At 47.5% G+C, this 25,741-nt stretch overlaps 1 protein-coding gene across 1 annotated transcript; it reads right to left on the bottom strand.

Annotated features, from left to right (window-relative positions):
* Window positions 1–937: 937 nt before the first annotated feature.
* LOC107078498 (uncharacterized) lies at window positions 938–25,160 on the bottom strand. The gene is made up of 5 exons (XM_015356186.2): window positions 24,281–25,160; window positions 8,450–8,857; window positions 4,489–4,788; window positions 3,876–4,030; window positions 938–3,269 (listed from the first exon to the last, which is right to left on the bottom strand). The coding sequence occupies exons 1-5, from the start codon at window positions 24,354–24,356 to the stop codon at window positions 3,225–3,227; spliced, it is 984 nt and encodes a 327-aa protein (XP_015211672.2). The 5' UTR covers window positions 24,357–25,160; the 3' UTR covers window positions 938–3,224.
* Between the last annotated feature and the right edge of the window lie 581 nt (window positions 25,161–25,741).

Below are 25,741 nucleotides of genomic sequence, written 5' to 3' on the forward strand. Positions count from 1 at the left end.
GTGGCTCTGGACTTCAAGGAACTGGAAGGGCTGCTCAGAAATAAAGGGCTCAGAGAGAAGAGGGGACAGTGCTGTTGCCAAGTGGTTAGCTACATGCTTGTTTCTTTGTTCTTGCAAGTTTGCGAGAGGCTGCTTTCATGTGTTTCTGTGTAACACCATGTCATGTTCATTACTGTGTGTCTGTGCAGTCATGCTTGCTTCTTTTAGTGCGTTTGTCACTGTGTTTATAACAGTGTTCCTTTGTGTTAGGCGGAGTGTGTGTTCTTCTTTCTGCTGTCCTTTTTGTGTGGTCATCCTGTCCTAACACATAAAATGGGCTTACAGCATATGTGTTTTAATCAAAAGGGCATTCTTCAAAATGAGGAAAAAGAACCCTAGAAATCGCACTCTCCCCTCTCTGTCAGTGAGAACCTTGGCAGAGAACTGGAATACACCTGGAACTACAGCAGTTTCTCTGTTCCATACCCTAAATAGTTGCAGAGAATATGACCATTTTTGTTTCCCCTAGAACAAATAGAGCCCTTTCATCTCTTCCATCTACCAGATAATGGAATTGCCCAACAGTGCTCTAGTATTTAGCAATTCATTATAGTATCATCCTACTGTACAACTGTCTGCATCAGCCTACACACTTCGCAGGTTGAGACCTTGCGACCACAGTTCTGGAGAGCTGGTGTTTTGCCTTTTTGTAGCGACAGCAGTTTGCAGCAGTGAGCAGGGCTCTGGGCCTGTACCTGGAAGGTTGTGAGTTCAAATGCCAGGTAGGGCACAGTTTGTAACAAGTGAGGAAAGACCTCAAAACTGTGGTCTAATTAGGTGAAGTAAATCTGTGCTCAGTAGCCAAATTGCTAGCTACAAGGCTGTTGCTCTTCAGGACCAAGGCTGAATTTTCAATTTATTATTTGCATTCTAAATAAAATAAAAAAGATGCCAGACATTTAATACTCCATCTCACTTTAATGTACAACAAGATGCTCTTCCAACCTGGGCAGAGTCACTTCTTATAGTAGGTGGAGTTTTGTTGTCCGGAAACAATCGCTCAGCGCAGGGCATCACAATCTACTACTCAATTCTGTCGCCATCAACTCATAGTCTCTAAATAACAAAGCAGTACAGACTAGCTCAAGAATGGACAGTAAAGTGCAACAGCGTTGGCAATGGCCTTGAGGAAGCACAATGGTAAACTCATTCACAAACAGGTAACAGCATGGTAAAAGCATGAAGAAAGAATGGCTCTCAAGCTGTGCTTAATATGTGCACTAATGTATGTTTCTCCCTTGGGAAAGGCACTAGTTAAGCAATGATGGAGACGAGCACAGTGCATCTACTAACTATATACAACAAGTATGTGACCTGCCCTCCCAAAACCTGCTTAATCCAAGGGTAATTCTACTGCTGTTAGAACTAATATGCTCTGAAAGAGAGCCTTTAAAAGAGACATTTTATCTCTGCCGTTATTGCAAACGTCATATAGAAGTCAAGAGATTTTGCAAGTACAGGATATATCTGAAACAAAAACCTGATCTTCAGATTTAACAGGTCCTGCTTGTTAAAGAACCTTTGCTCTCCCTCATGAAGCTGTGTGGCCTCCCCTGCTCTTGCATCAGGGCGGGGGCTGGGGCGGGGCACTTCCTGTTTTAAACAGGCTCTGCAGAAAACCCGGGTTCTTCAGCCGGGAGATCCCGACCTCCTGGAGTGGCACAGCGCCCCTCTCCCTTCCTGCACAGTATTCCCTGGGAAAGGCTCGTCTAGTCAGGTTACACAGGGATAGGAGGAGACTGGAAAGCCCGTTCTCACACACACAAACACTTTGCATGCAAAAAAAACCTCACAACCGCACAGAGAAACACACATGGATTAACTACACTGTCTTTGGAAACTGGAGGCATGATAAAAACCAGCAGGCAGTGCCACCGAAGGCAATAACCAGTTCTCAAGTCCCTCTGTGGGCACATCACTCCCTCTTCCCTGTAGCTGCGACAAGATGACTTTTTTTATTACACAAAAGTTAAAAATCTTTCAAATTCCCCAAGCAGTCTTGTCACTGCCTGTGCACCGTTAAATCCACAGTATTACAGCATGGACATTTTGGAAACTTTCTGTAAGGATTTTTGCTTTTAGAATTTCTATGGCTTATAAATGAGATGACATGATTATTGTTATGGGCTTCATTCCACCAAGGCAGAGATCAGCGCACTGAGTGAGCGCTGCAGCTCCACCTCTGAAGCAAGGGAATTCAGTAATTGGCATTGGGCTTGTCATAATGAAATATGCCAATTAGCAAGAGGTGACTCCAGACAGAATTGAGAGGAAAAAGCCCTGTGTTTGCAAGTACAGAAATCTTTGCTAAGAGGGACTGTTCTCTTCTTGTTCCCTCCTCTCTGGCCTCCTCTCCAGACCTTCTGAGCAGAGCTCACTGCTTTTACAAGGGTCTTCCCCTTAACTCACAATTCCCTTCTCCTGTCGGATTGCTCCCTGCTGTGGATTGGCTACCCAGCGCCAAACAGACCAGATTTAGGTGGCTCTGAACCATGCAGCAGAAGTTCCAGAAAGCTCACAACTGGCAACATCCAGCAGCAGTCAATGGTATTAAAAGGAAGATTCGGTGACTGAACAGCATATAGGGAGGGTGATTCCAAGACTGGGAGACAGGCAGACAGAGACAGCACCCATCCCTACACCTCCCTACCCCAACGCTGCCTGCGCAGCACGGCCCTGTATGACCTGTGTGGTTTTGGAAAACGGCAAAACAAAAGCGGAAAACAGTACACGTACACTCCACCAGGGGGCAGCAGTGCACCCAAAATCAGCGGATGCGGCTGGGATCAATCACGGGGGTTGTGTATGTTGGTGGGGGAGGGGCTGGATAGTTTCAGGGACCTGGGAGCGTCTTTGACCCCATATCCCAAGCACCTTGCTGGCCAAAAATCAGGTAGGTGCAAATGAACCCTGTCAATAGGAGGCGTCCCGAAACTGAATCTCAAAAAGGTTCCGATTCTCGCTTCGAGGTATTTTTAAAAAGATTGTAAAAGCGCTGCACACCCGTATCGTCTCAGCCAAACCGGTGACCCCCCAGAACAGAAGGTCTCGTTTTTTCGAAAAATAGACGTAAAACAACAGAATGACAGTCATTTAAAGGGAAGAAGCAGGGACAGGCTGGCTGTGGTGAAGATCGTGGAGGCAGCTCTGGGCACTCTGGTTCAAGGCTACACAGGCAGCCCACATCAGTAGGTGTACATGGAGAGAGGGGTGTCCTCCATCATGTCGTCCTACAGAGAAAACAGGAAACACATCAGCAATGGCGGCCATCTTTAGATTGCAGAGTGCCCATCTGGGCAAGGAGACCAAAGCATTATGTGAAAAAAATATTGCTGCTGATGAATAGTCACAAGACAATTCAAGAGGATTTTTTTAACAGAGTTTTAAAACCAGGCACTGAGTTTCTGTGATCATGCCACTGAAAGGAATCTACTGTGTTCCAGAGTCTGGGATAAGTACAGAGTGAATTCAAAATCTGTGTCACACAGCATGAGCATGGGAGAAGCTGAAAGTGGGTTATTTACATCTATGAAGGAGTACAGTATTGCTTCCTTTCAGCTTATTCCCCTGTTATACATATATCTGTAAGAAAACCTGAGAAATGTGATTATGGTGTTTGTGTAGATAGGGTCACATGGTGCGTGTATGTTTTCAGGGTCTGGTCCCTGAACAGCCCTGTTTCTCTCACAGCGACAGTGGGCCCATTCATGAATATGGAGGGGGGGTGTATTTAGACAGGGAGATCTCGGTGACAAGCTCAGTGCGGCTCAATTAGATTTGTGAGCCTTGTACAGCGCAGTTAGTACTGTACAGATGGGGGGTGGCCGAGTTCTCACCATGGGCAGGTCTTGCAGCCTGCGGAATTCGGGCCGATCTCTCCGCTGCCGGAACTTGAGGAAGAGGAGGAGGGAGACGACGACCGCGGTGATGATGAAGACGGACACCAGCCCGGCCAGCAGGGGGTCCAGGGGTGGGGTGGACACAGGCTGACCTGAGTGAAGGTAAGAGCACAAGTGAAAACCATAGGCACCGACGTTTGCGTTTTCCATTGTCTTTGGCATAATGCGAGCTCGTCCGCAGGCAGATCAATCACTGGTGAGCAGAGCCCAGGCCTGAGGATTATTACTCACCCTGCTCTCTCTCCGCTGGCAACAGCATAAAGACATTCTGTGCTTTGTTTTCGTTGCATAAACAAGTTCCCGTTCTGAACGGTTGGAACACTAAGCCAGCCAAGCTATTCTCTTTTGCAGAAGGACATCACAGCTTACATAAACAGAGCGCAGCCGGAGAGTTCAAAGTTAGGCTTTATCCTTCCGCGCGGGGAAGTGAGCTGGGGTTAGTGCCGGAGCGACAGAGATTAGACCGTGTCGGGCCGTCAGGCTGGGCTGGGCCTGTCTTCCCCCAAACACGCACACGAGCACACGGAGAGGATCAGGGAGGGGGACTCACTGCTGTCGTCGCCCACGTTGAGCTCCGCGGAGGAGGAAGAGGGGGTGGCGGCAGGTTTCGGCGGGGCAGTGGTTTCCGGGACGTCTGGGGGCGCGGCGGTGGATGGGGGGCGCGGCGGGGATGTGGGGGCAGCGGTAGGAGGTGCGGGTGGGGTGGAGGCAGGAGCAGCGGCCGTCTCCTTGCTGTGAGGAGGCGGGGAGGTGTCCGGGGATGTGCCCTGTGGCTCAGGAGATCCTGTGGTCCTCTGCCTGGGAGTCATGACCTCTTGTGGAGGAGCCAATCCAGAGCTGTTTGAGGAAGCTGCAAGTCAAGAACAGCAGGGTGAGCTAGGGAGACACTCTACTTAAGAGGCTTTATTTATTGTCTTTTTCAACGGAAGCAAACCTCTGCCTTATTAAAATCAGCACCCCATTGAACAGAGAAATATATACTCTAGTCTTCCCATAATGCCCTGCTTCCAACTTCAGTCTCCTCCCGCACAATTATCTGCAGGACCAAACTACCAGTTGCTTTCTTTTGTCTTTGCCTGTTTTTCGCTTTCTTTTAAAATACATTTTAAAATATATGCCAGTGGCTGTGGAGAGTGACAGTGACAGTGACAGGGCAGGGCTGAACCTTTTGGCCCTGAGATGCAGACACTGGTGGGTCATGTTACTTGAGGTTACTTTGAGGCAGGGTCGTTTGACCTCAATTTGTATCTCACTTTGGCGTTTAACATCGGGCCCTATCTGTGCACCTTCCAGGCTGCTGGCATAACTGGAATTCCCAGAGACAGGGAGCACGCACTGTGAGGCGGACTGCTGCAGTCAGCCACAGAGAAAACAGGAAACGCGTCATTTTTGATTATCAATGCATTGTGTGCTCCGGTCTTCAGAAGTCAGTTATGATTAGATTACTGCAGTTGCACCTGCACATTCACTCATCATGGGGATTTCACAGGAAGGATGGAGGTAGATTAGAAAGCTTTCACACCAAGCTGCCTTAAAAAGGACCATTGCTGTCTGAACACTGCATGCACCCTCTATAAAGTGCATCACAGAAAATCCACACGGTATTTTTGCTTCCCATTTTTCCCAGACCTAAGCTGGCCATTCCCCATGGCATCCCACACATTCCGATATTTTTCTATGGTCTGCTTCCGCAGGGACAGCTAGAGTTTGGTGGAGACACTGGAAACAGAGCCGAGAAGGAGCATGAGAAGCTGGGAATCGGATGACCCAAAGACAAACAAACTTGGGGAAGTGGGAGAGCCTTGTAACCAGGCACGCAGTATATCGAAGCCTCTGTGAACACTGATGCAGTACGTGCTGCGTAGGCAACTTGGAAACAGGTCAGTATGTCTTGTGACTTCGGGCTTTTGATTCTGTTACTGTCGGGAACTGCTAAAAAAGCAAAGAAAAACTCCTTTAAGAAGAGACTCCGCGGGGGATATCAGCTGTCCTGGTTTCATTTCACACTCTGCTTTACCGGGGTTATTTTTGTGGGGCTGTTTTGCCTCCCGTGTTTTTTGGCTCTGCAGCAGCAGCAACAATGCGCCAAGCAAAGGGAGAGATGCGAGATGATTTCAGTACTTATCACGGAGACAGAAATAACTCCAGTATCTCCAGTCTCTCTCCCAGGAGAGAGACACAACCCCCCCCCCCCAGAGATCTGCCCAGACTTCACAACCCATTGTGCAAATTCACACCTTCGAAATAGGCGGCACTTCAGTATCACTCTCCTGGTCTCTTGGCCTCTTTTTCTCTTCTTTCTCTCACCTCTCGTGTCTCTTTCTGAACGTGTGGGCAAAAACCTCATCGGATGCAGTTTTCTATGACGTGGGCAAGGTGCCCGTGGCTTGCCCTGAGGTAAAATAAAGGGCGTCCTCTTTCTCATTCTCCGCCTTTCTCCCCTGCACAACAAAAACAGCAATACTGCTGAGCTTTCATCTGTGGTGTCAGATAACAGCCGAGAGGCTGAAAGCTGGCTGGCTGGCAGACCCCAGCTGGCTGTGGCTTCTGTGACTCATGGTCCACATCGTACGCTGTGCGAACGGCAGCAGATTTGACAACAGCGCATTGACACTTTCGCATTGCTTGAGGCTGTCACCACTGTCACTATCCCCGGCTCCGACACCCTTTATCTCCGTGCCTCACACACACAGCCGTGTGTTAAAAAGGCGACGAGTGGTAATGTGGTGTATCTGCTCTGGGAGGTGCGAGGTTGTGTCGCTGTGAGTTTTCATGCACGAGCTACAGTGCGTATAGCTTTCAGGAGCTGGAAAGCTATAACGCGGGATTGCTTACTTTACTACACAATAGCTTCCTTTGTGGCAGCAAGGTTGTCTTTGTTTGCTCTTCCAGGAGGATGCTCTAATGAAGGCCTTTAGCCTTGCGCATGTGTCTGTGTGGGTGTGGGCACGTTTCACATTTGCGACAGGCGGTTTTGCAACTAAACCAGTGCAGGAGCTTGCTTGAAGTGCAGCACGGACCCTACAGTCTTGACACTGCGGGTTCCAGCTCAGGCAGGGGTAGAGGCCAAGTGTGACTGAGATTCTCCAAGCAAGCACACTTGGCCCAGCAGCAGCAGGGTGAGGTGGCGCCCGTGAGTTTGGAGTGTTTTCAGAGCTGCAACGCTGCTCCTCCAACAGGCGATGACTGCACCGGCGCCGTTGAGCTCGCAGGACGAACACGAAGGGGTGACTGACAATGACAGAGCACATGACACGATACGGTCACGTGGTCTGGGCATTGTCTGTGCGTTTCAAAACACAGGCAGAGAAAAAAACACAGGCGCTCGCCAGGAGCGTGTTTAAAAATAAATCTGACCTTTCACCGGCTGAAGTCTCGGGCTCTAAGGGAAACATGCAACTGGCCTGAACTTTGCTGGGGAACACCAAGAAAGTCTGGAGGCAGCCAGCGAGCGCAAGAACATTTTTGAGTTTCAGTTTTTCTTGCACAGCATTAAAAGGCTCATTTGGAAATGTCATAGTAATGTTGCTGTCTGCAGAGGGTTGGAGAAAAGAATGCTCTTTTTAGCTCCGGATAAAACTGCAGACCTCCCTTTAAAGGAAAAGAGAGGTAATGACTCATTCCAGAGGGGGTTCAAATAAAAACACCAAGCACTTTCTCAGTCCCTGAGCTTTCCTACAATGTTTGAAATCACCCCTGGTCTCCCCGATAGTTTGAACTCTTTCCATTTCTCCATTTATACTTTTCTTCCATAATTCCACTTTTACATTTTTTAAACCTGAATGTCACCCACATTATGACAGAATCACCTGAAAATCTATTCCGTGACCCCTTTGGAGCGAGGTCGTGAGGAGGTGGGGGTTGCTCTAGGAATTTTTACAAGTGTGTGTGTGTGTGGGGGGGATTTTTAATGCTTTGGACTCAAAGAAAAGGGGGGTTCACTTGAGCTGCTGGAGATTTTCCAATTCAAGGAAAAGTCTAGAATAACAACAATTCCTTAGCTTATATAACACTTTTCTGGACACTCCACTCAAAGCGCTTTGGGGACTCCCCTCCTCCACCACCAGTGTGCAGCCCCACCTGGATGATGTGCCAGTACTCTCACCACACAGGAGTGATGAAGCCAGTTCATAGATGGGGATTATTAGGAAGCCATGAGGGGAACTTAAACTGGAGAATTGTCTTGTATTTTAAGCCCAACCCCCACAGTAATGCGAATACCTCCACCCCACCTTTACAATAACTTCCCATATGTGCGCTGTTGTCTGACCTTGGAGGCCGGATTCCATCTGAATGTCAGATTTGTACCCCAGCGCTTTCCTTTTTATAAGCAAGCATGCCCCACAGACGCTATTCTGGGACCAGCCTGCACCCTGCTGCTTCCATTTTAAGCCTCGCAGTAGGCCACAGCCCTTCCTTTTAGACTCGCCCTCTGCAGGGACTTTTGCGGGAGGTCCAGAAATCTGCGAGGGCTGTCACCCAGACTGGGTGCGGCAGTGACGGTCACTCACCCGGCGTGGCTGTGGGTTCCTGAGTGGGGCTCATGGTGCTGTTTGCTGTGGAGTTCTGCGCCGGCTCAGTGACAGCAGTGTCCTCAGTGTTCCCCACGGCAGGAGGATGCGTTGTGGACTCGCTCTGGGTCACATTGCTGAGGGTGTTGCTGGTCGTGGGGTCCGCTGGGAAGCTCCCGTTGCTTGTCGTCACGGTGTGCGTCATCGTGGTGCCGGGCGTGGTTACCACGGCGACGGTGGCTTTAGAAGTGGCTGGGTTGTCGTTGGTGCTGTTGGTGGCCGGGTTGTTGTTGGTGCTGTTGGGGCTGTGGGGCACAGCTGAGCTGGTGCTTTCTGACACAGCCTCAGTTACCCTGGTGGAGGCTTCAGGGGTGGTGGAGATGGGGGATTGTGCAGCGATGTTTTGACCTGAAGAAAAAGGAAAACAAGTCTTACTGTAGTCACCCATGGCAACCGCAAGCCCCTCTTTTTCTTGCAAGAAATAACTCATGGTTGTTTCTTTGTGGCGATTTTTTTTAAACAACACTACTAGAGGTGTAAAATGTGTTTTACATATCAAGTGTGACTAAGTTTCATCTCGCAGGCATGTTCAGCAGAGATAAGTGATTAAATACTCATTGCAACATAATTCTGGATTGAAAAGTTGGTGAAAGAGTTGGGAAACGCTTATGTTATAAACACAGAGGGTTAAAAGACAAAGCCATTTTGTCGGACTTGCTCGTTTAGTAGCTGAGTTATCCTTTAATGTCATCCAGTCACTTGTGGGTGCTGAGGCTTTGGACCTCAACCACATTCCTGGAAAATCTTTTCCAGACACCTATAACTCTGTAAGAAAAAAAGTGCTTCCTGTTTTTCATCCTTAATTAATTCTGACTTATTTTATGGTTTTTAACCCTGTGCACTTGTTTCCAAGTGTCCCTGAGGTTGAAGTGGTTCCTTAGGCTGACCCCATATATAGTCCTTAGAATTTAATATGTTTGGACCACATTTCCTCTCATTCTCCTAATATTGGCAAAAGAGGTTTTGTTCCATTTTCAGAACAATTCAATATTCTTTACTGTCTGCAATTAAATAGACTTTTCAGCTGTCAGAACTACCTGACTTTTAAAATGGAGCATCAGGTTGCCCTCGACCTGATTCCTGCCAGTCCGAGGGAACAACCAAAATATCTGTTTTTCATGTTGGACCCTCGTGGACTGGATGCTAGTGGACAAAAAGTCTGGTGTGCTCTGCGATAAAAGGTTATTGGTGAATGGGCAATCTGTGCTGTCTTGCACAGTGTGAGTGGACACTGGCGTGTGGCACAAGGACCAATCAGAGTGCAGTAAACTGATATCATGGAAGCTGACGTTACACACTACCAGTCCTACACAATTGGGCAGGCAACCGGCGCCAGGCTATCATTCCCTCAGGCAGGCAGATTAAAGCCACACCGGATCTGGAATTGCTCGCACACTACAGGAATTGCTCAATCCTTGAGATAGTCTAAAAACGACCAAAATAAACAAGCATGCAACGTTCAGAGCGCGAATGGATCAGGGTGAAGAGAAAATGGCAGCTAGCAGTGTCCGTTCTGAAGCGCGGGCGTGCAGGGAGGCCAGGGTGCCCTTCGCCTTGGCCGGGGACAGATCGCGCACCCCCTTCACCCCCTTCCCATCCCGCGAAGCTCTTCCTGCAGCCAGCCCGTGTGGGCAGGGCGGCGGGGCGCGCGCGGGTGCGTGCAGCGGCAAGCCGAAGGCAGGAAGTCAGGGTGATCTCGTTAGCGGCACACGCTCGGCTCTGCACATCTGCCTGCCCACACAGCAGGCTTTACAGGAAACGGAGTGTGTTCAGAGGCAGGAACACAGCGTCTGCCACGGCTCGGCCCCCGTTAAACCGCCTGTCTGGCGGCAGCTCAGTGCGGTTGTCAACAAGGCCGGTTCACATTCAGTCAGCTCTTTCTGGGGGCGTGTGGAAAGCGACACGGTTCACCTTTATGCATCATTAGCAGAGTTATTTCAGATCTTGGGCAGCTGAACGTGAGTCAGGGATGGTCATTGCCGTGGAGGGAACATGCAGGCTGTGATCCTCACAGCATCCTGCTGCAACACAGCATTGCAGAACTTACAGGGTGCTCTGACTCCTCAGTGACTGAAGACTTGGTATCAGCTGTGATTATGGCTAATTATTGACTCACTTCAGTGGCTCAGAACTGCAGCTAGAATGGATAGCGAATGACCTTGGTTCTCCGGGACCAGGAGTGAGCATCACTAATATGAAAGTTCAGTAAGACTTCACCAGTTTTCTCAGACAACCCTCACAGCCCTGACTCTGAGCCCTGGAGTGGTTAGACATTCTAACAGATCGACTGACTCATTAATAACCAAATCATTTAGACAATCCATTGCAGATTTGGAGTCTTTTCATGAAGTCCTTCAACTCAAAGAGCTCTACAAAGATTTCTACACGAAGCAATATGTTTACAGCAGAAAAATGAAACATGCATCGTAAATAAAAAACAGGATTTTGGTATTTCAAAAGCTTGATCTGTGTGCATTTTTTACAAGACAAAAGTAGTGATTATGATATTTAACACACAGAGTATATATCAGCCTTCGTAAAGATTTATTTATCAAATTACAAAAGGAACCTGTTGAGCTCACACAATGAAGAGGCACTGTACGCAGGCAGCAGCGGATATTTGAATTTAAATATCTAACAAAGATCCCTGACCCACACCTTCCATCTCATCCTTCCATGACTGGCTCTGCCCTCTGCTCTTGTTACTGTAATATCTGCCCTGGCCGCATTAGCAGTGAGGCCATAAATCTCCATTGTGAAAGGCAAACGCAGGCCAGGACATAAATCTGCACAGGGAGCAGGGTTGTAAAGTTCAGCGCTTGAGAACCTCTAATCTGTGCCCGTTCGGCCTGAAGGAATGCTTTTAAAAGGCCTGGCCTCCTCACACAAAGCTGCTCTTGTCTGACTGAGGCAGTGTGCTGGGGCTGGAGCCGGACCTGGGGAAGTTCGGCAAGCTCTTTCGAGAGCGTTTCAGGTGTTCCAGTGAAAGGGGAAGTTACAGACAGAACTGCTGTTGTGCTTCTTCTGCTGCTGCGCCTGGAGCAGAACACTCTGGGCATTGTCAGGGCCCCTGGACGACTGGTAGGAAAGGGCTGTGTGGTGTTCGCCTGGCGTTGCAGCTCTGAACTACCTGTAGTCTGACTGAATTCAGACAACAGTCGTTTTTTTTGCACATTTGTGCCTTTGTGAATTTCAAGTCACCAGCCAAAACATTTCACAGCGCTCACAATTCTCCCTTTGAAACCCAAGCTGGAGGTGTGCGGTTGCACATCAGCGAATGCTAGGGTGAATGACGAGCTTAACAAACTAAGAAGAGGCGTCATTGCCAAAAGGTTGCAGTTTATCGCTTTCTTCTTGAGTGCTGGAATTCTGGTGGACACTGCCCAGCCATGCACTGAATCCCACTCGCCGATGTCCCATTGAAGAATTTCTGGTGTAGCTAAGAGCCACAAGCCTGCCAAATTAAAATGAGCAGCACACTCCCCACACACACCTCTATAAATAGGGGAAACGCTCACGTTTCCTACGAAATCAACGTGCCCCTCCCAAATGCAAACGTTTACAGAGAACAGGGCCAGTCTATGTTGCATACACACTTGCTCATCTTGTACTTGTTACAGCTGTGTTATCTCCATGTCGGCAAGCTTCTGTGATAACAACCAGACAAGCACTATACAACCAAAGCACCTCGTATTTCTTCTGTGCGTGTGAAGTGCACGGTGCGTCAGTGTCACAGTCTGCGTCTGCTCTGGCCACCTGGTATGCAGACACGCGAACAATGCTGGTAAGCACTCTCTATCCTTCCCCTCCTTTCTCTCCCCGCTGCACGCTACATCCTGTCATCCCTCACTTCCTGCGTTAGCGAGCTGCACCGCGCAGCGCTGCCATATTGCAGGTCCCGAATGGGAAACCATGCATAATTCACACGGGCCTCGCCTGCTGGAACAGGTTTCACACCATCAGAGCTGCTCCCTGGATCAGCACAGTGTCTCCCTGTTGTAAGCACCTGCGTACAGGTGATATACCATTTGTGAAAGCATGTCACCTCTGCTGATGAGGCCCACCCCTGCAGTGCTGTACAAATTCGCATCACAGAGCAAGCGAGCACCACAGAGAGGGGCGGGGACAGAAGAGAAAGAGGCTTGAGTGAGAGAAGAAAGAGAGAAATATTGAAGGAAAGAGAGAAAGGGACCGAGTGAGGAAAGAAGACAAAGACAGAGAGATAAAAATGAGTGGGAGAGAGAATAGCAGATTTATTCCACAAGGCTGTCTATGGGAGACCTTTATGGAAAGAAAAGGCTGGTGAGTGTCTACATGTGTCTGCTATTAAAACAGCCCATTTCTAAGATCACAAGGACACAGGTCTCTCTGCTCACCTCTGCCAGGCTTGAACAGGTCTTTCGCCTGCAGCTTTTTCCCTTTCCAGCACTTGTGTGCTTGACTGGAGACACACCAGGTTTAGAAGGAGAGTCAGCAGTGCAGCTCAGCCTTTACTGCAGGTAGACACACCCAGGCAGTAACAGGAGAGCGGATCGCAGAGGAGGTGTGGCCCAGGAGGGTGCCGACTGGAGTCCTGGATCAGGGATTGCATGAACAGTGCTTGTGTGTGGCGTCAAGTCTCCCAGGTGTAGGGGCATTGTTATGGGATACTTATGCAAGTCTTTATCTTCACAAACAAATGAAGGATTTTGTTGCTTTCACCTTTCATGCTATGTAGGAACTGTAAATAACAATAAAAGGTAGAAGATCGTGGGTGTCTGTGACATCTTCAGATGGTGTCAGCGTTGACTTGTTCCTGCTCAGACAGATGTTGGCCACATGGTCCAGTAAATAAACAAGCCAAGTAAATAAAAAACATCTTCTGTAGAGACTCCGAAGAGAACAAAGAGCACCCCTTCAAAGGGCTGTTCAGTAGATCGCACAGATTGCTCCAGCCTCACAAACCTCAGCAAACAGGAAATGTTTCTCTGTTTCCCTGATTCATTAGTGGAAACAACAAGCGAGAGCTCATCACAGCCTGGTCTCCTTGTGTGAAGGAGACCACAGAATTGGAGAGCACAGATGAATCAGGCAAAGCTGCCACCTCCTGAAAGAAGTCCCAATTAATCTAACAATTAACTTATTAATGTGAATGGCACCAAACAAACATAAAACAGAAATCTATTGCCTGTATGTTTGAAGTTGTTACGGAGGCGCTGGAGAATCCAATGGCAGACGTAAGTCATGACTTAAAGAAGGTCACTGTTGTGCATGGGTGGGGTGTGGAAACCTGGAAAAGAGTCCACTTACGACTTCTACAAAAAAGAGAGCTGGGAGGTGAAGCAAGTTGCACCCTCAGCTCCCTGGCAATCAGCTCTCTCAGACTCCTGCATAAGGAAGATTCCTAGATCTGCTGAACTATGAAATTGTGGTTCACCTATCATTCATGTGGTCACAAATGCCAGGGTGGTAATAGAGCTGATGGCAGCTGATGTCGTTTTTCTGTCAAAATCCACGAGCAAATTGGTGACCACTTCAAATCCAGGAATTCTGAATACCATTCAGAGAGGATCAACCTTCAGGCGCTTGAAACTTGTGCGGCAAACAAACACATCACTGTATCATCTCAATAGTTGTGTCGTTTTGATGTGTGAAAAAAAAATCTCCTATTTCCATGCAGTTCTTGTACTAGTTTTAGCATGCTTATATATTCACGACACCTATCTTCATTTCTAATTAATACTCAACCCCAACCAAACAAACTGCTGGGAATGTGATGTAATGGGACATTGCAGCATGCCTGTGGAAATTGCGAGCGCTCACATCCTCTTTCTGGCAGAAAGTGTAACGCCTCAGGCGCAGCGAGAAATGTGTGATTCCGGGCTTCCGAGCACAGATATGTACTTTGGCCTTTCCCGGAGGAAGGGGAAAAATTAGGGTTACCCATCTTGTGACTGGGGGAGTCCCCTTCGAGGGGTGTGGCTCACTGGTGGAGCGATGCCCTGCCCAGCTGTTCTGAACAGACGAGTCTTTCCGATTCCTCAAGGGGCCCGTCGTGCTTCACGAGGATCTGGCGGGGTGCAGGGGTGCCCGCTGTCTGGTTTTCGGCTCTCCTGTGGCTGCTCGCCTCCAGCGTGTGTATGTAGGACGTGGGCACTTCGGAAGCCACGGGTTTTTCTGTGCGTTTGGCAGGAAGACCGGCCTCTCCTGGGATTTATGGTTGGCAAAACAATCCTGTAAATAATTTATCCTTCCCCTTTAAAAAATTAATTTCATGTCTCCCTTTCCGTTTTTTTTTTTTTAGCCGAAAACACAAGGAGGAGACTTGTAAAACGCAGCGGCAGCTCGGCTGGAGTGGGGTGGGGGGTCCCCCAGAGGCGCCAGCTGTGTTTCTGCTCTTTGCTCTTTGTCGTTACCTCATGCTGCTGAGGGATCTCGTCTGCGTTTCCCCAGGCCCCTCACCCACGCAGGGAAAGTACAGGACTGTTAGAGCCAGCTAGCGGCTACACCTCCACCACAGGCAGCACCAGCCCTCGCTCAGCACGCTTTCTGTTTACTCTGGAACGCAGCAGCTTCCAGCAGATTTGATTGTGGCTTCAAACCTCCGCAGGGCAGGTCAACGGGACATAGTTTCACCGGGTCATTATTTAACAGTCCACAAAGCCACTGGGACCCAGAAGGCATTGAATTCAATTCAAAATACTTCATTTGTCCCCGGGGGCACCTTATCCAAACGTCAATTTGAGCGCGAGGACCTGCAGGCGTGTGTGAGAGCGAGGGGAAGGGGCTGCTGAGTCACGCTGTGGATTCTGTGCCTCTGGGGACATTCATGGGGCCGCTGACAACAGGACAGCCAACATGGGCGAGACGCCGGCTTTCAAGCCAGGTGCTTTGTTCGTCTGACGCAGCGCCACTGTGAAGGCCAGGAACGGCAGTGTTTTATCTAATCTGGCAACGCATCCTGAATTCCCCACCCGCGGGGTGTCTGGAAACTGCTTACAGTGACGGTGATAACAATCACAGAGTGAAAACTCCATCTGTGGAGGCAGGCTGGTGTGGAGAGATACAGCTGACAAGGAGCAGCAGTTCTTCCAGCCAGGATCCTACCCAACTCTTCCTTTACCTGAGCTCACCTCAGCTTTGCACCACAGGTGTTGATGGACTTAAAGTACTTATTATACACTGACAGCTCTTTTAGCCCCTTCTCACAGATTTATTATGTTAAAAAGTGCCAAAGCTCCACTTTTACACCACTGCCATTCTTTTCTGCAGGTTTACACAGGACGATCTAGATAACTCAGAACTATGCAGATAAATGGCTGCAGAGCCCTTCATTGTTATTAATATTTATGAATTTACTTACTCCCTTATGAATATGAATATTCCATAAAACCAAAGAGAATGAATTCAGTGCTTTAATCATAAAATACAAAAGCTATACAACATTATGGGTAGTAGCAGTGATCGTAGCATTTACAATTATAAAACAAATCTGTGCTAAGAGAGTATACTGAGGGAACTCCATTACATAACTGTTCCTATCCTTCAAGTATGTTGTATTCTGATTTTATCTGTTCATGTACCCATGGTCGTTGGTATGTAGTGAAATAATGATTTCAGCAGTGTTACAATGGAGAGGGGAGAGACTTACAGACCATGGAACAATACTGAATTAGAAACAAGATCGAGCAACACCACTGTCTCGCTTCATAGCCACACAGCCTTGGCTTGGTGGAGAGCTTCAATTGCAGGCATTGTTCATCTAGAATGATCTTAGCTACACCGAGCACAGAATAGCACTATAAACATGAATGAGTTTCAGAAGATTCTTTTTTTATACAGGTAAATGCTCGCAGAAAGTAAACAGAACCTTTGGTATGCAATTGTGCACTGAAAATTGGGAGCATTTATTGAACAGTAGCATTCAGATGACTTATACTTCATCATTCACTTCAGGAGGATTCTTGTCAAAGCTTTGAAATTCTTGCCTTTGATACATTTAACTGGATTTGTAACTTTTGAATTGGAACTAGAATCAATTCTTCTCAAATGCTTTTCTGTGGTGTGAAAATTGTGGTGAGCATTAACAGGTCCTGGTAAGGCTATTGAGTAGTTTTAAACCAGATCTCATCGCTAATATGTTCCTTTAAAATGAATATAAGTCCAGGTTTACTTGTATTACGTCCTGAAAACTGCATTTAAAAGCTTTGCAGTGGTCACTTGACTCATATGATTTTCTAAAGGAATAAGGGTCACACATGACAATGAACTTAGCTTTTTGGTACATTTTGGATGAATGGCCTTTGAGTGATGAAAAATAATAATACAATGTCTATAGTAGTTTTATCTTTCATCATGTGTGACATTTACAGTTGGCTTTACACGTACTGTCTTTCTTTTCTGTGTTTGTTTAATTGTAACGTCATAGTAAGATGTTAGGTAGTAAGTATTGCTGCTCAGGAATGAGATGGCTGAGTTTCTGGCTTTGTCCACTTGATTCATTTACCCTGTTTTCTTTCTTTAATATTTTGGTGACTGAATTGTCACCAAGTGAAATGAAACTTCAGCAGAATTCCTGGTGTGGCGTGACCTTGAATGGCCTACCTGCTTGGGAGTTGGCTAATGGACTTTGCCCATGAGCTCTCCTCCCCGATACTTGGAAGTTGTAAGTCAGTTCAGAGGGTGCATGCCCTCAGTTTGGATACAGAAGAGTGTGTCAGTGATGGTGTTCTCTCAGCAGCTTGTGCAGCTGTTTTTATGCATTTCAGTATGGTGCCTGATGCTGTTGGCATTGCATTGCAGAGTTGGCAGTGCAGTTACCAGCCCAGACTGGGGGGGTGGCATACCCAGCTCTTAACGTTTCTCCAGCTTGTGTCAATCAAAAGCATTCCCCTTTGTTTGTTTTAAAACAATTAGCATCAGTAGGACAAGAAGGAAATCTATACAAAACATCTTTATGAACAAGACAGGACAACATTTTCTAGCTCGTTCTATATTTTTAGCCTCTGCTCAATCAATGGCGATGAGAAACTGCCCTGCTGCAGCCTTAATCAGATTACATAGTCTGATGCATGTCAGGCAGCTGTAATCATATTCCTTTTCTACTAAGAAAAGAGACCACATGCCTTTTGATCAGAAAAAGGAATATCCCTTAAATGTATTCAGAGCATAAATCGATTAACAAACCTGGCTCCAGCGACAAAGAAATTAGCTATTGTAAACTGTGCAGTTGTCTGATTCTTTATTGTTGGATGGCACTGCAAACGTCTACAGAGGTTTCACCATATGATTACAATCAGGACGCCTACATCTCACTTGTCTTCTGTCTTGGTTACCCCTCTACCCCTTGGCCTGTTTTCAGATACATTCTGTGAATGGTGAATATGCAGATTGCAATGCACAGGCAAGGCCAAATGCATTTAACTACTCAGGAAGATGGAGCACAAACATTGTATGGCATCATCAGAACCTTATAAATTGATACAGAGAGGGCATAATCCTGACACTCAGATAAAGGAAAGAGCAAAAAGTTAAGTCGACTGTAGTCGGAGTTGCCCAGTGTTCCACTGAGGAAGACAACACTTGGAATGGTTGTGAATTTCCCCTTTCTTCAGGTGAAAGAAGGGTGCTGCTTCTTCCAGCCTTGAAAACAAACCGCTCGAAGAAACATCTTTTCTTAAAACCAGCCCTGTCAGGGAGCTCATGCTTGTGTGGTGGAAAAACACGGACAGCAATATGTTTACAGAGCTTCTGGGAGATATCAGGCCTGGGGTCAGGGGTCACTACTGTCCTGAGAGTGCAGCTCATCACATTGGGGGCAAATTCCGGCAGAGGACAATTCCAGGGTTTTCATTTCCTTCATCAAACCAATTTGCAATTCCTGTTCTGGGAGTGTTGAAAAGGTAACTGAAACTGAGGATTGGTTTAAAAGAAGGAATTGGACTTGAAATACTGATGCGGATCCCAGTCCCTGTTCTAAAGCAGTAAAAGTCGCAGTGAGAAACACTGCTACTTTCGAACACTTGTATCTGTCATTGTCTCCCTACTCCTTTTCCATAGTCATCTGCCAAGGAGAAACAAGCTGTGTGTAATGAAAACACACATACTTGTAAGCACAAGAAAACCACATCAAGCCTAGTCACAGCCTCCAAGTGAGGGTGTGTTAAGTGGGAAGCCTCTCAGATTCATATTAGAAGCCTTATTGTTTGCATTAACTGATCTAATTGCCAGTATTGTCTTTGGGACAAGTTGCACTGGGATTCGGCCATTAAGTCAGAGCACTGTAAGGACATACACTCTCAGACATACATCCTGACAAGTAAACACAAAATAATATCCAAATTAATATACATAACACAGACATACACAGCACAGTGTTTATCGGGCACTTCCAACCACATTACTTTAATGCTGCCTCTTGCTGTAAAGTAAATTGTTATTTTATCGCCCATTGTCATATTATCATTTAGGGGTTGGCATTTAACCTGGTAGGCACAGCACACAAGCTGGGACGCCAGTTGATTGCAGGACATGTACAAACTCATTCTCTCACACACACACGTATGGGGTGAGAGTTAGAGACAGATAACCTGCACAAAACAGCCAGACACGGGTAGAAAACTCACAAACTGCACACAGAAGGTGCCCCCATGCAGGTTGCAGCAACATTACAATGCCCAACGCCAACTGCACAATGATAGAAAAAGACATAAAATGGCATTTCTAATACGTTTGTTCTTTGCAAATTTTTGTATTTGTAAAAACGTGTTAAGGTTTTTAAGAATGCAGCCCTTTTAGGGAACATTTTTAACTCGAAGGTCAATCAGGCACAGTGCAAGGAGGTGATGGCAGACCCAACGTAAGGCTGAAAGGCCAACTGATCAATAGACATTAAACTATTTTGCTAAAAAATGCATTTGGCTGTTTGGAAGACCTGTAGATAACCTGGTATTCAAGCAAAGAGGAGCTCCTGAGCTCCAAGGTCAAACACGCAGACCGTGGGGAAAAACATGCTAACCAAACGTTCAGAACCGAGCTTCCCTTGACATGCCTGTGTTCTGTACCCACGAGACACAAAAAAACTCGAATCTGCTTTTCAATTCAGCCTGAGAGAAGTTGCTAATGTGTGTCCCTCAGCTTTCAGCCCAGACTGCGAGGGGGCAGCAGTTTCTCATTGTGATTCCTGTATTCCGATGCACGTGTGACCTTGGAGGACCACCCACAGTGTTCCATACCAGTGGAACCAGAGGCTAATACATGTGATTCTCCATGTCTGCCTTTACATGCCATGTTCTATTTGGATAAACCACCTGTGCTCTAATTGGAGATTGTTAATGGGTTTAAGAGTATGCAGATTCCTGAGTCTCCAGATCCATGCTCAGGGAGACCTGAGTCTCTTTCAGTCCCGCTCCGGACTGCAGCGTCAGAGTGATTGAACACACAGAGTGTCTGGAAACAGCCACCCCACAGACTCTGCAGACTTTCTGTATCCAAACCCTGACACGCATCTGGCTGGAACCTAGATGTGCATCAGAGTATCAGGGGTGCAAAACAACAGCTTTCTTTTCCACACAACAACAGATCTGTCGCGGTTTATTGAGCATCACCAATAGACACAAGTCCACAGCATGTCTGTGAGGGGTGGTTTGCCACTGTGGACGACATATCTCCTTTAACCACACTTAGAAGCGCAGATCAATCATCCTCTCTGGAAAGCAACCAACCAGGGGCTACTTGTGCGAAGCGCATAAATACGTGCTGTTGTTTCGGCATCACCTGTCTGTTACGGAGCGCGGTAGTGTTGCACCCAGGAGGCCCGAGAGATGCGCGGCTCTCTCTTGAACAAACAGGCAGACGTGTGCACTTAGCCTGCGTCTGTGTCATTGAACGCACAGTCCCTGGTGGTGAACCACAGTGATCTGGATACACCCTGAAATCTAGCCTGACAGCGGCCTAACACCAGACAAAATTCCAGTTCAGTGAAGATCGGGACAATTTTAAGTTGACTAGACCACTTAAAATTGCTTGGTCCTAGTGGCCTTACACAAGACCCACAGCCAGAGTCTGGTCTATATCCCCTGACAATTGCAGAGGACTTTGCTAGTGATCCTGGGGTGTTCTGGCTTGCAGGCTGACATGTGTATGGAGCTGGATACTGTACTACTTAGCAGCTGACAGTGCAGAGAGGCCCGCAGCCACAGTGGGTGGGGTGGGCTGAGCAAGCTGGGGACCAGGCTGGAAACACAGCACAGGCAGAGTGTAAGAAGAAATGTCCAAAGGCAAACAAACAGCTGCAGATTCATTAAAAACTCCAATTAATGCATTTAGTTAAATTTTATCAATTTGCTTTCGTTGACAGCCTCAACCACCCCAGAGCAGGACTTGCATCTGCTGTTCACCTAACACCCACGATATTTCATCCGTAATGAGACGGGCTCCTACTGGTGCTTTTATTGGAAAAAGGCAGTGTCTGTGAATATAGTCCCTGTTGTGCCTTCAGACACCAAGAAATGTAAAAGCACCACAATTCCTTTCAATCATATATCGGGTGACAATGTCTTTGTCTTGTAGATTAATTTTATGACCCTGGAGTGTTAGTTTCCTGTAGGACATTTATGTAAATAAACTGCTCTTCAACTAATCAATCAGTTCCTATTCTACATAGGCCTGTGTTCATGGCAACCATATCAAAGCACTTTATAGAAAGTCATTAATTAGGCAGTTTATGATCAAGCTTTTTAATTAAAGTGAACTTCAGAAGAAGGTCCTGGTGAATGAGCCACCACAGTCCTTCAGGATGTGGCAGGAACACAGACTTCATCTTCACAGGAGGGGCTTATATTAGACCTGATTGTAAACTGGGGTCAGATGTGGTCTTGACACTTGTCAAATAGAGGTATGATAACAACCTTGCTCTCCTAGTACAAGCCTGTTAGTCAGAGTGACTGACAAGGCTTTCCTTGAATCCCTGCTGAAAAGTTCAGTCACTTAACTGAACAGTGCTTCTGAAATTAAACGAATGGCCTACAAAGTCCTGCTCTAGTGTCTTATATGTGGCACAGCCAGTGAGGTCTGAGCTTCTTGGTCGAAACCTCAGCAGAGTGATCTCTAACTAGAACTAGGAATTACTCTAGACCCCTTTCAGTTGTTCCTTGTCAAGTGGAAACTACAGACCAGTGCATTTTAAACTGAGAAAAAGAGGAACTTCACTACACAAAGAGCTGTGGGAGTATGGAACATGTCAGCCATATTGTTGAAGCTGATAGATACCCTACTTCTTTCAAGAAACATCTTTATGAGATCCTTATTCTGCCTAGAATACTAACCCTCCCCCCCTCAAAAAAAAGGGTTAAGTGGCTGCCTCACATTTGCATCTTTTCTGATGTGGGAAAAATTTAGATGTTAAGAGTTACTGAAGTCTTATCTCTGAAGGGTTCGGAGCTGAAATCACACAGACAGGTGAATCAACAGACACAAGCCCCTCAAGACTGGGATCAGGGATCCGGGACCCCTCTCTGACACCATCCTTGACACTGGCATTGGTCCACCCTCAGATTCAGTGACTGTGTGTACAGGGGTTCCCAGATACATCTTGGGGGGCCACAGGCCTGCAGGGTTCCTAGGTCTCTTTGAGCTCCAAAGCAGGGCTGGGCAGCACCTTCCCCCAAGGGAGTTGGCCCACAGCCTTGAATTCCACCTCTGACCTCAGCTGTTCAATGGACCTAATTCAGTGGAGGAGACGTCAGGCTACCCACTGTTCTCGTCTTGGTCAGTTCCTCATTGAGGAAGGCCTGTGAAACCTGCAGGCCTCGGCCCCTGAGCCCTGTAATTAACTGATCCTGGCCCCTCGGACAAGGGCCTCGGGTGAGCCGATGAAGGCTCGACCAGAGACCAGTGCGTTCCTGCTCCAAGGCCTCCAGCTGCTGGTGATTTAAAGGGACAATGGAGAAGCTGCAGGATACGGCCCCTGGGGACCACTCAAAGCACTTTACAATAGTGCTTAGCGCAATTAGGTAATGGGGACTCCCCTCCACCACCACCACCAGTGTGCAGCCCCACCTTGATGATGGACGACAGCCATAGTGCGCCAGAACGCTCACCACACACCAGCTATAAGTGGGGAGAAGAACAGAATGATGAAGCCAATTCATAGAGGGGGATTATTAGGAATCTATGATTGGTAAGGGCCAATGGGAAATTTGGCCAGGACGCGGGGGTTACACCCCTACTCTTTTCGAGAGATTTTTAATGACCACAGAGAGTCAGGACCTCGGTTTTATGTCTCATCCATAGGATGGTGCCTTTTTACAGTATACTGTCCCCATCACTATACTGCGGCATTAGCACCCACACAGACTGCAGGGTGAGCGCCCCCTACTTTGCCCCACTAGCACCTCTTCCAGCAGCAACCTTAGTTTTTCCCAGGAGGTCTCACGTCTCCAGGTACAGACCAGGCTCACAGTGCTGAGCTTCAGTGGGCCTGCCAGTTGTGAGCTGCAGGGTGATATGGCTGCTGGTTGCCTGGCTGGCTGAGGAGATCTTAACACAATTCAATGCAAGGTTTTATATCCCACTGGGGAAATTTGTTTTACAGCACACTCCCCACACAACGGTCAACACAACGACCGACAAATTTTTACCCACCAAGAAGTCAGTGAAACGGTGTTACGGTGAGATAAGGGAGAAGACGGAAGAAGGCCAACAGCTCCCCTGGGACAGGAGGGGGCAGACGCGGCGAGGAAGAGAGTGAAGAAGAGAGTTTTTAGTTTGTCATTAATTTTCCTTCGGCCATTTTCCCCCATCAACACAAACTTTGTTGTGCGTATTAGCAAGGGAATAAGTGCCGGCCCCCTCCCCTCCGAGCGCTCTTTGGAAACGGGGCGGCGTTTGAAGATCACAGGGCTTATTAGCACTTCCACGGATCCTCTCATTAGCGACACCGCTCCGACTGACAACACGCTTTCATGAATAGAATCACTCAAAAATGCAGAATTTTACAGCTAATTATTCACGGACCCTAAGACAACCACCCTAAATAACCCACCCCAAGCACAACCGTTCAGTTTGCTGTTGGCAAGCAGGACTCAGACAAAAGCAGTCGATACCCTATACTACTCAGTAACACGGATCAAGTGCTGAAATAAACTGTAAAATCTGCGGCTTCCGACAACGACGAACTCACTAAAACGGAATACAGTACTACACTGAAAACGAGTTACCTTTCGTCTTCCCATTTCTCAAATCCGATTTTAAAATAAACTTCATAAATATGTAGCCAATTTATAGAACGTCTTAGAATACACAATCCACATGTTTAAAATTACAGTTTTACCTACAAAAAAAAACAAGCTGCCACAAACCACCATCAAAACGGAAATCAGAGCATCAAGAATTTTAAACACAGAGACTTATTTCTTCATATAAACTACAAACACGCCTTCATTTTGGGATTTGAAGTAAAACGGTCAAGAAACATTGTTTAACAGAAGAAACAAAATAATAATAATAATAATAATAATAATAATAATAATAATAATAATAACCGTGGAATAGAGGACTTTATTGTTAGTTCTGTCAATCTTACGATCAATAACAAATAACAGAATTAAAAAACTGATGAGTAGGTTAATCACAACCCAACCAACACAAAAGTAACGCATTTCGCACAGCGTGACAGTACGGTTTTCAATACTTGCGGAAAGACCGAGTCGCAGAGTTATTTTTAAACCCTTCGTTACTTTTGAACGCTGTTGGAAACCTGTCAGTCACGGCGCGCCGGCAGGTAGCTCTTACCTCTCGACTGAGGTGCGTCGACCAGCAGCAGCAGCAGCGCCAGACCGCAGGTCGCGACGCTCGTTGTTCTCCACATAACTGTGTGTTGGGCTTTTTTAATGTCTTTGCAAGTTTTAATGTCCTGGGCAACACGCTTGCCTTTTGTTGTTGTTGCGTTTTTTTTTTTCGTTCCCCGTTTCCCGGGATGAAAGATGTAGTAGCCTTAGTTGTCAAAGGCCCTTTGAGCTATAAATAACTGCGGGAGAGAGCTAGGGAGCGTGTGTGAGAGATACAGAGGGAGGGGGCAGTGGTAAGAGATGTTTCCTCTCTCACCCTCTTCCCTGAGCTGCTGAGCCCCAAAGCAACGGATTTACAGCAGCGAGAAGTGCCACGTGTGTCGGCCGGCGCCTAGTGGAGTGTGCCGGTCACTGTAGACCGCAACACACAGCGACCGGTTTGAGGACGCTCTGAATGTGCCGAGAAGTTCTTCGTATAACTCCCAGCCCTTCTTTTTGCCTCGATTCCGGGATTTCACAGAAGGATCGGTGCAGCAGAGTGGTAAACGGAGTCCCGGGTCCCGCTCTGGGTCGCGCAAGCGGCTTGTTGTCCGGCTCCCTGCTGCCTGGCTGCTCGGTCCTACAGTAGTTCAGTCTGGCTGCGAGCGCTGAAATGAGACTTGGTTTTGCTCGCCCTCTTCTCGAGCAGCAGGCTGGCAGACACGCCTCGAGTGGCAGGCGATTGGCTCCTTAGAGTTTTTAAGGACGTTTACAACACTGCTTTTATCACCCCCCTCCACACACACACATACACAGCCTCCGCCTGCACAAGCCGCTCCCCTGCTAAACGCACGACGCGAAAGATCTCACAGAGGAGCGACCTCACTGTTCTGCTGTAGGTGCACCCTCTGGACGTGGATCCAGTCTGTTGCAGGGCTGTGGGGGTTAGTGATGGCGAGGTAGGCGAATTTCAGGCGTGGGCAGGGCTGACTGGTCATATCGGTCTAGCCTCCACGACTGGCCGTGTCATTCGGGGATCGTTTTGATTTGTAGTTTCTGGTTCAATCGCCTCGTTGCATTAAACACAACCAGGGGACTCCACAGCCTCAGTGACGTGCTGACTCCAATCTAGGTATCGCTGCAATACAGATACAATGTCTTTCATTCTTCTTTGGGGTACTTTTGGCCAGAGCTTTAACGACGTGTTTGCGAGCATTAAAAGAACTGAGAGTACAAGGTTTCCTGCGTAGCAAATGTGTACATCACAGGCCGTCTGCCCATTTCAGCGCGCTGGTAAACACGCGTGGTTACCAGTCCTCCGCTCTGAGAAGTGTTCTGGGGGCGGCCGGTCCGTGGGGGTTACCTTCAGCCCCGTACTGTGCGCATCACTCTGGGTGACAGGCGCTCTGCCTTGAAAGTTTGTTCTCGAGGTTACTTTCTTTAAAATGGTCTCTAAAACTAAAGGAGCACTTTAACTAAAGGGGCA

Source organism: Lepisosteus oculatus, chromosome 9, assembly GCF_040954835.1.
Source record: "Lepisosteus oculatus isolate fLepOcu1 chromosome 9, fLepOcu1.hap2, whole genome shotgun sequence".
Taxonomy (NCBI): Eukaryota; Metazoa; Chordata; class Actinopteri; order Semionotiformes; family Lepisosteidae; genus Lepisosteus; species Lepisosteus oculatus.

Bases quoted from the DNA above. Each gene is read 5' to 3' on its own strand.
- LOC107078498 (XM_015356186.2), bottom strand. From the start codon at position 24,356: ATGTGGAGAACAACGAGCGTCGCGACCTGCGGTCTGGCGCTGCTGCTG. The intron at 4,031-4,488 runs GTGAGTCCCCCT...ACCTTCACTCAG, and splicing joins CAACGTGGGCGACGACAGCA to GTCAGCCTGTGTCCACCCCA. The intron at 3,270-3,875 runs GTGAGAACTCGG...TTTTCTCTGTAG, and splicing joins GGCTGCAAGACCTGCCCATG to GACGACATGATGGAGGACAC.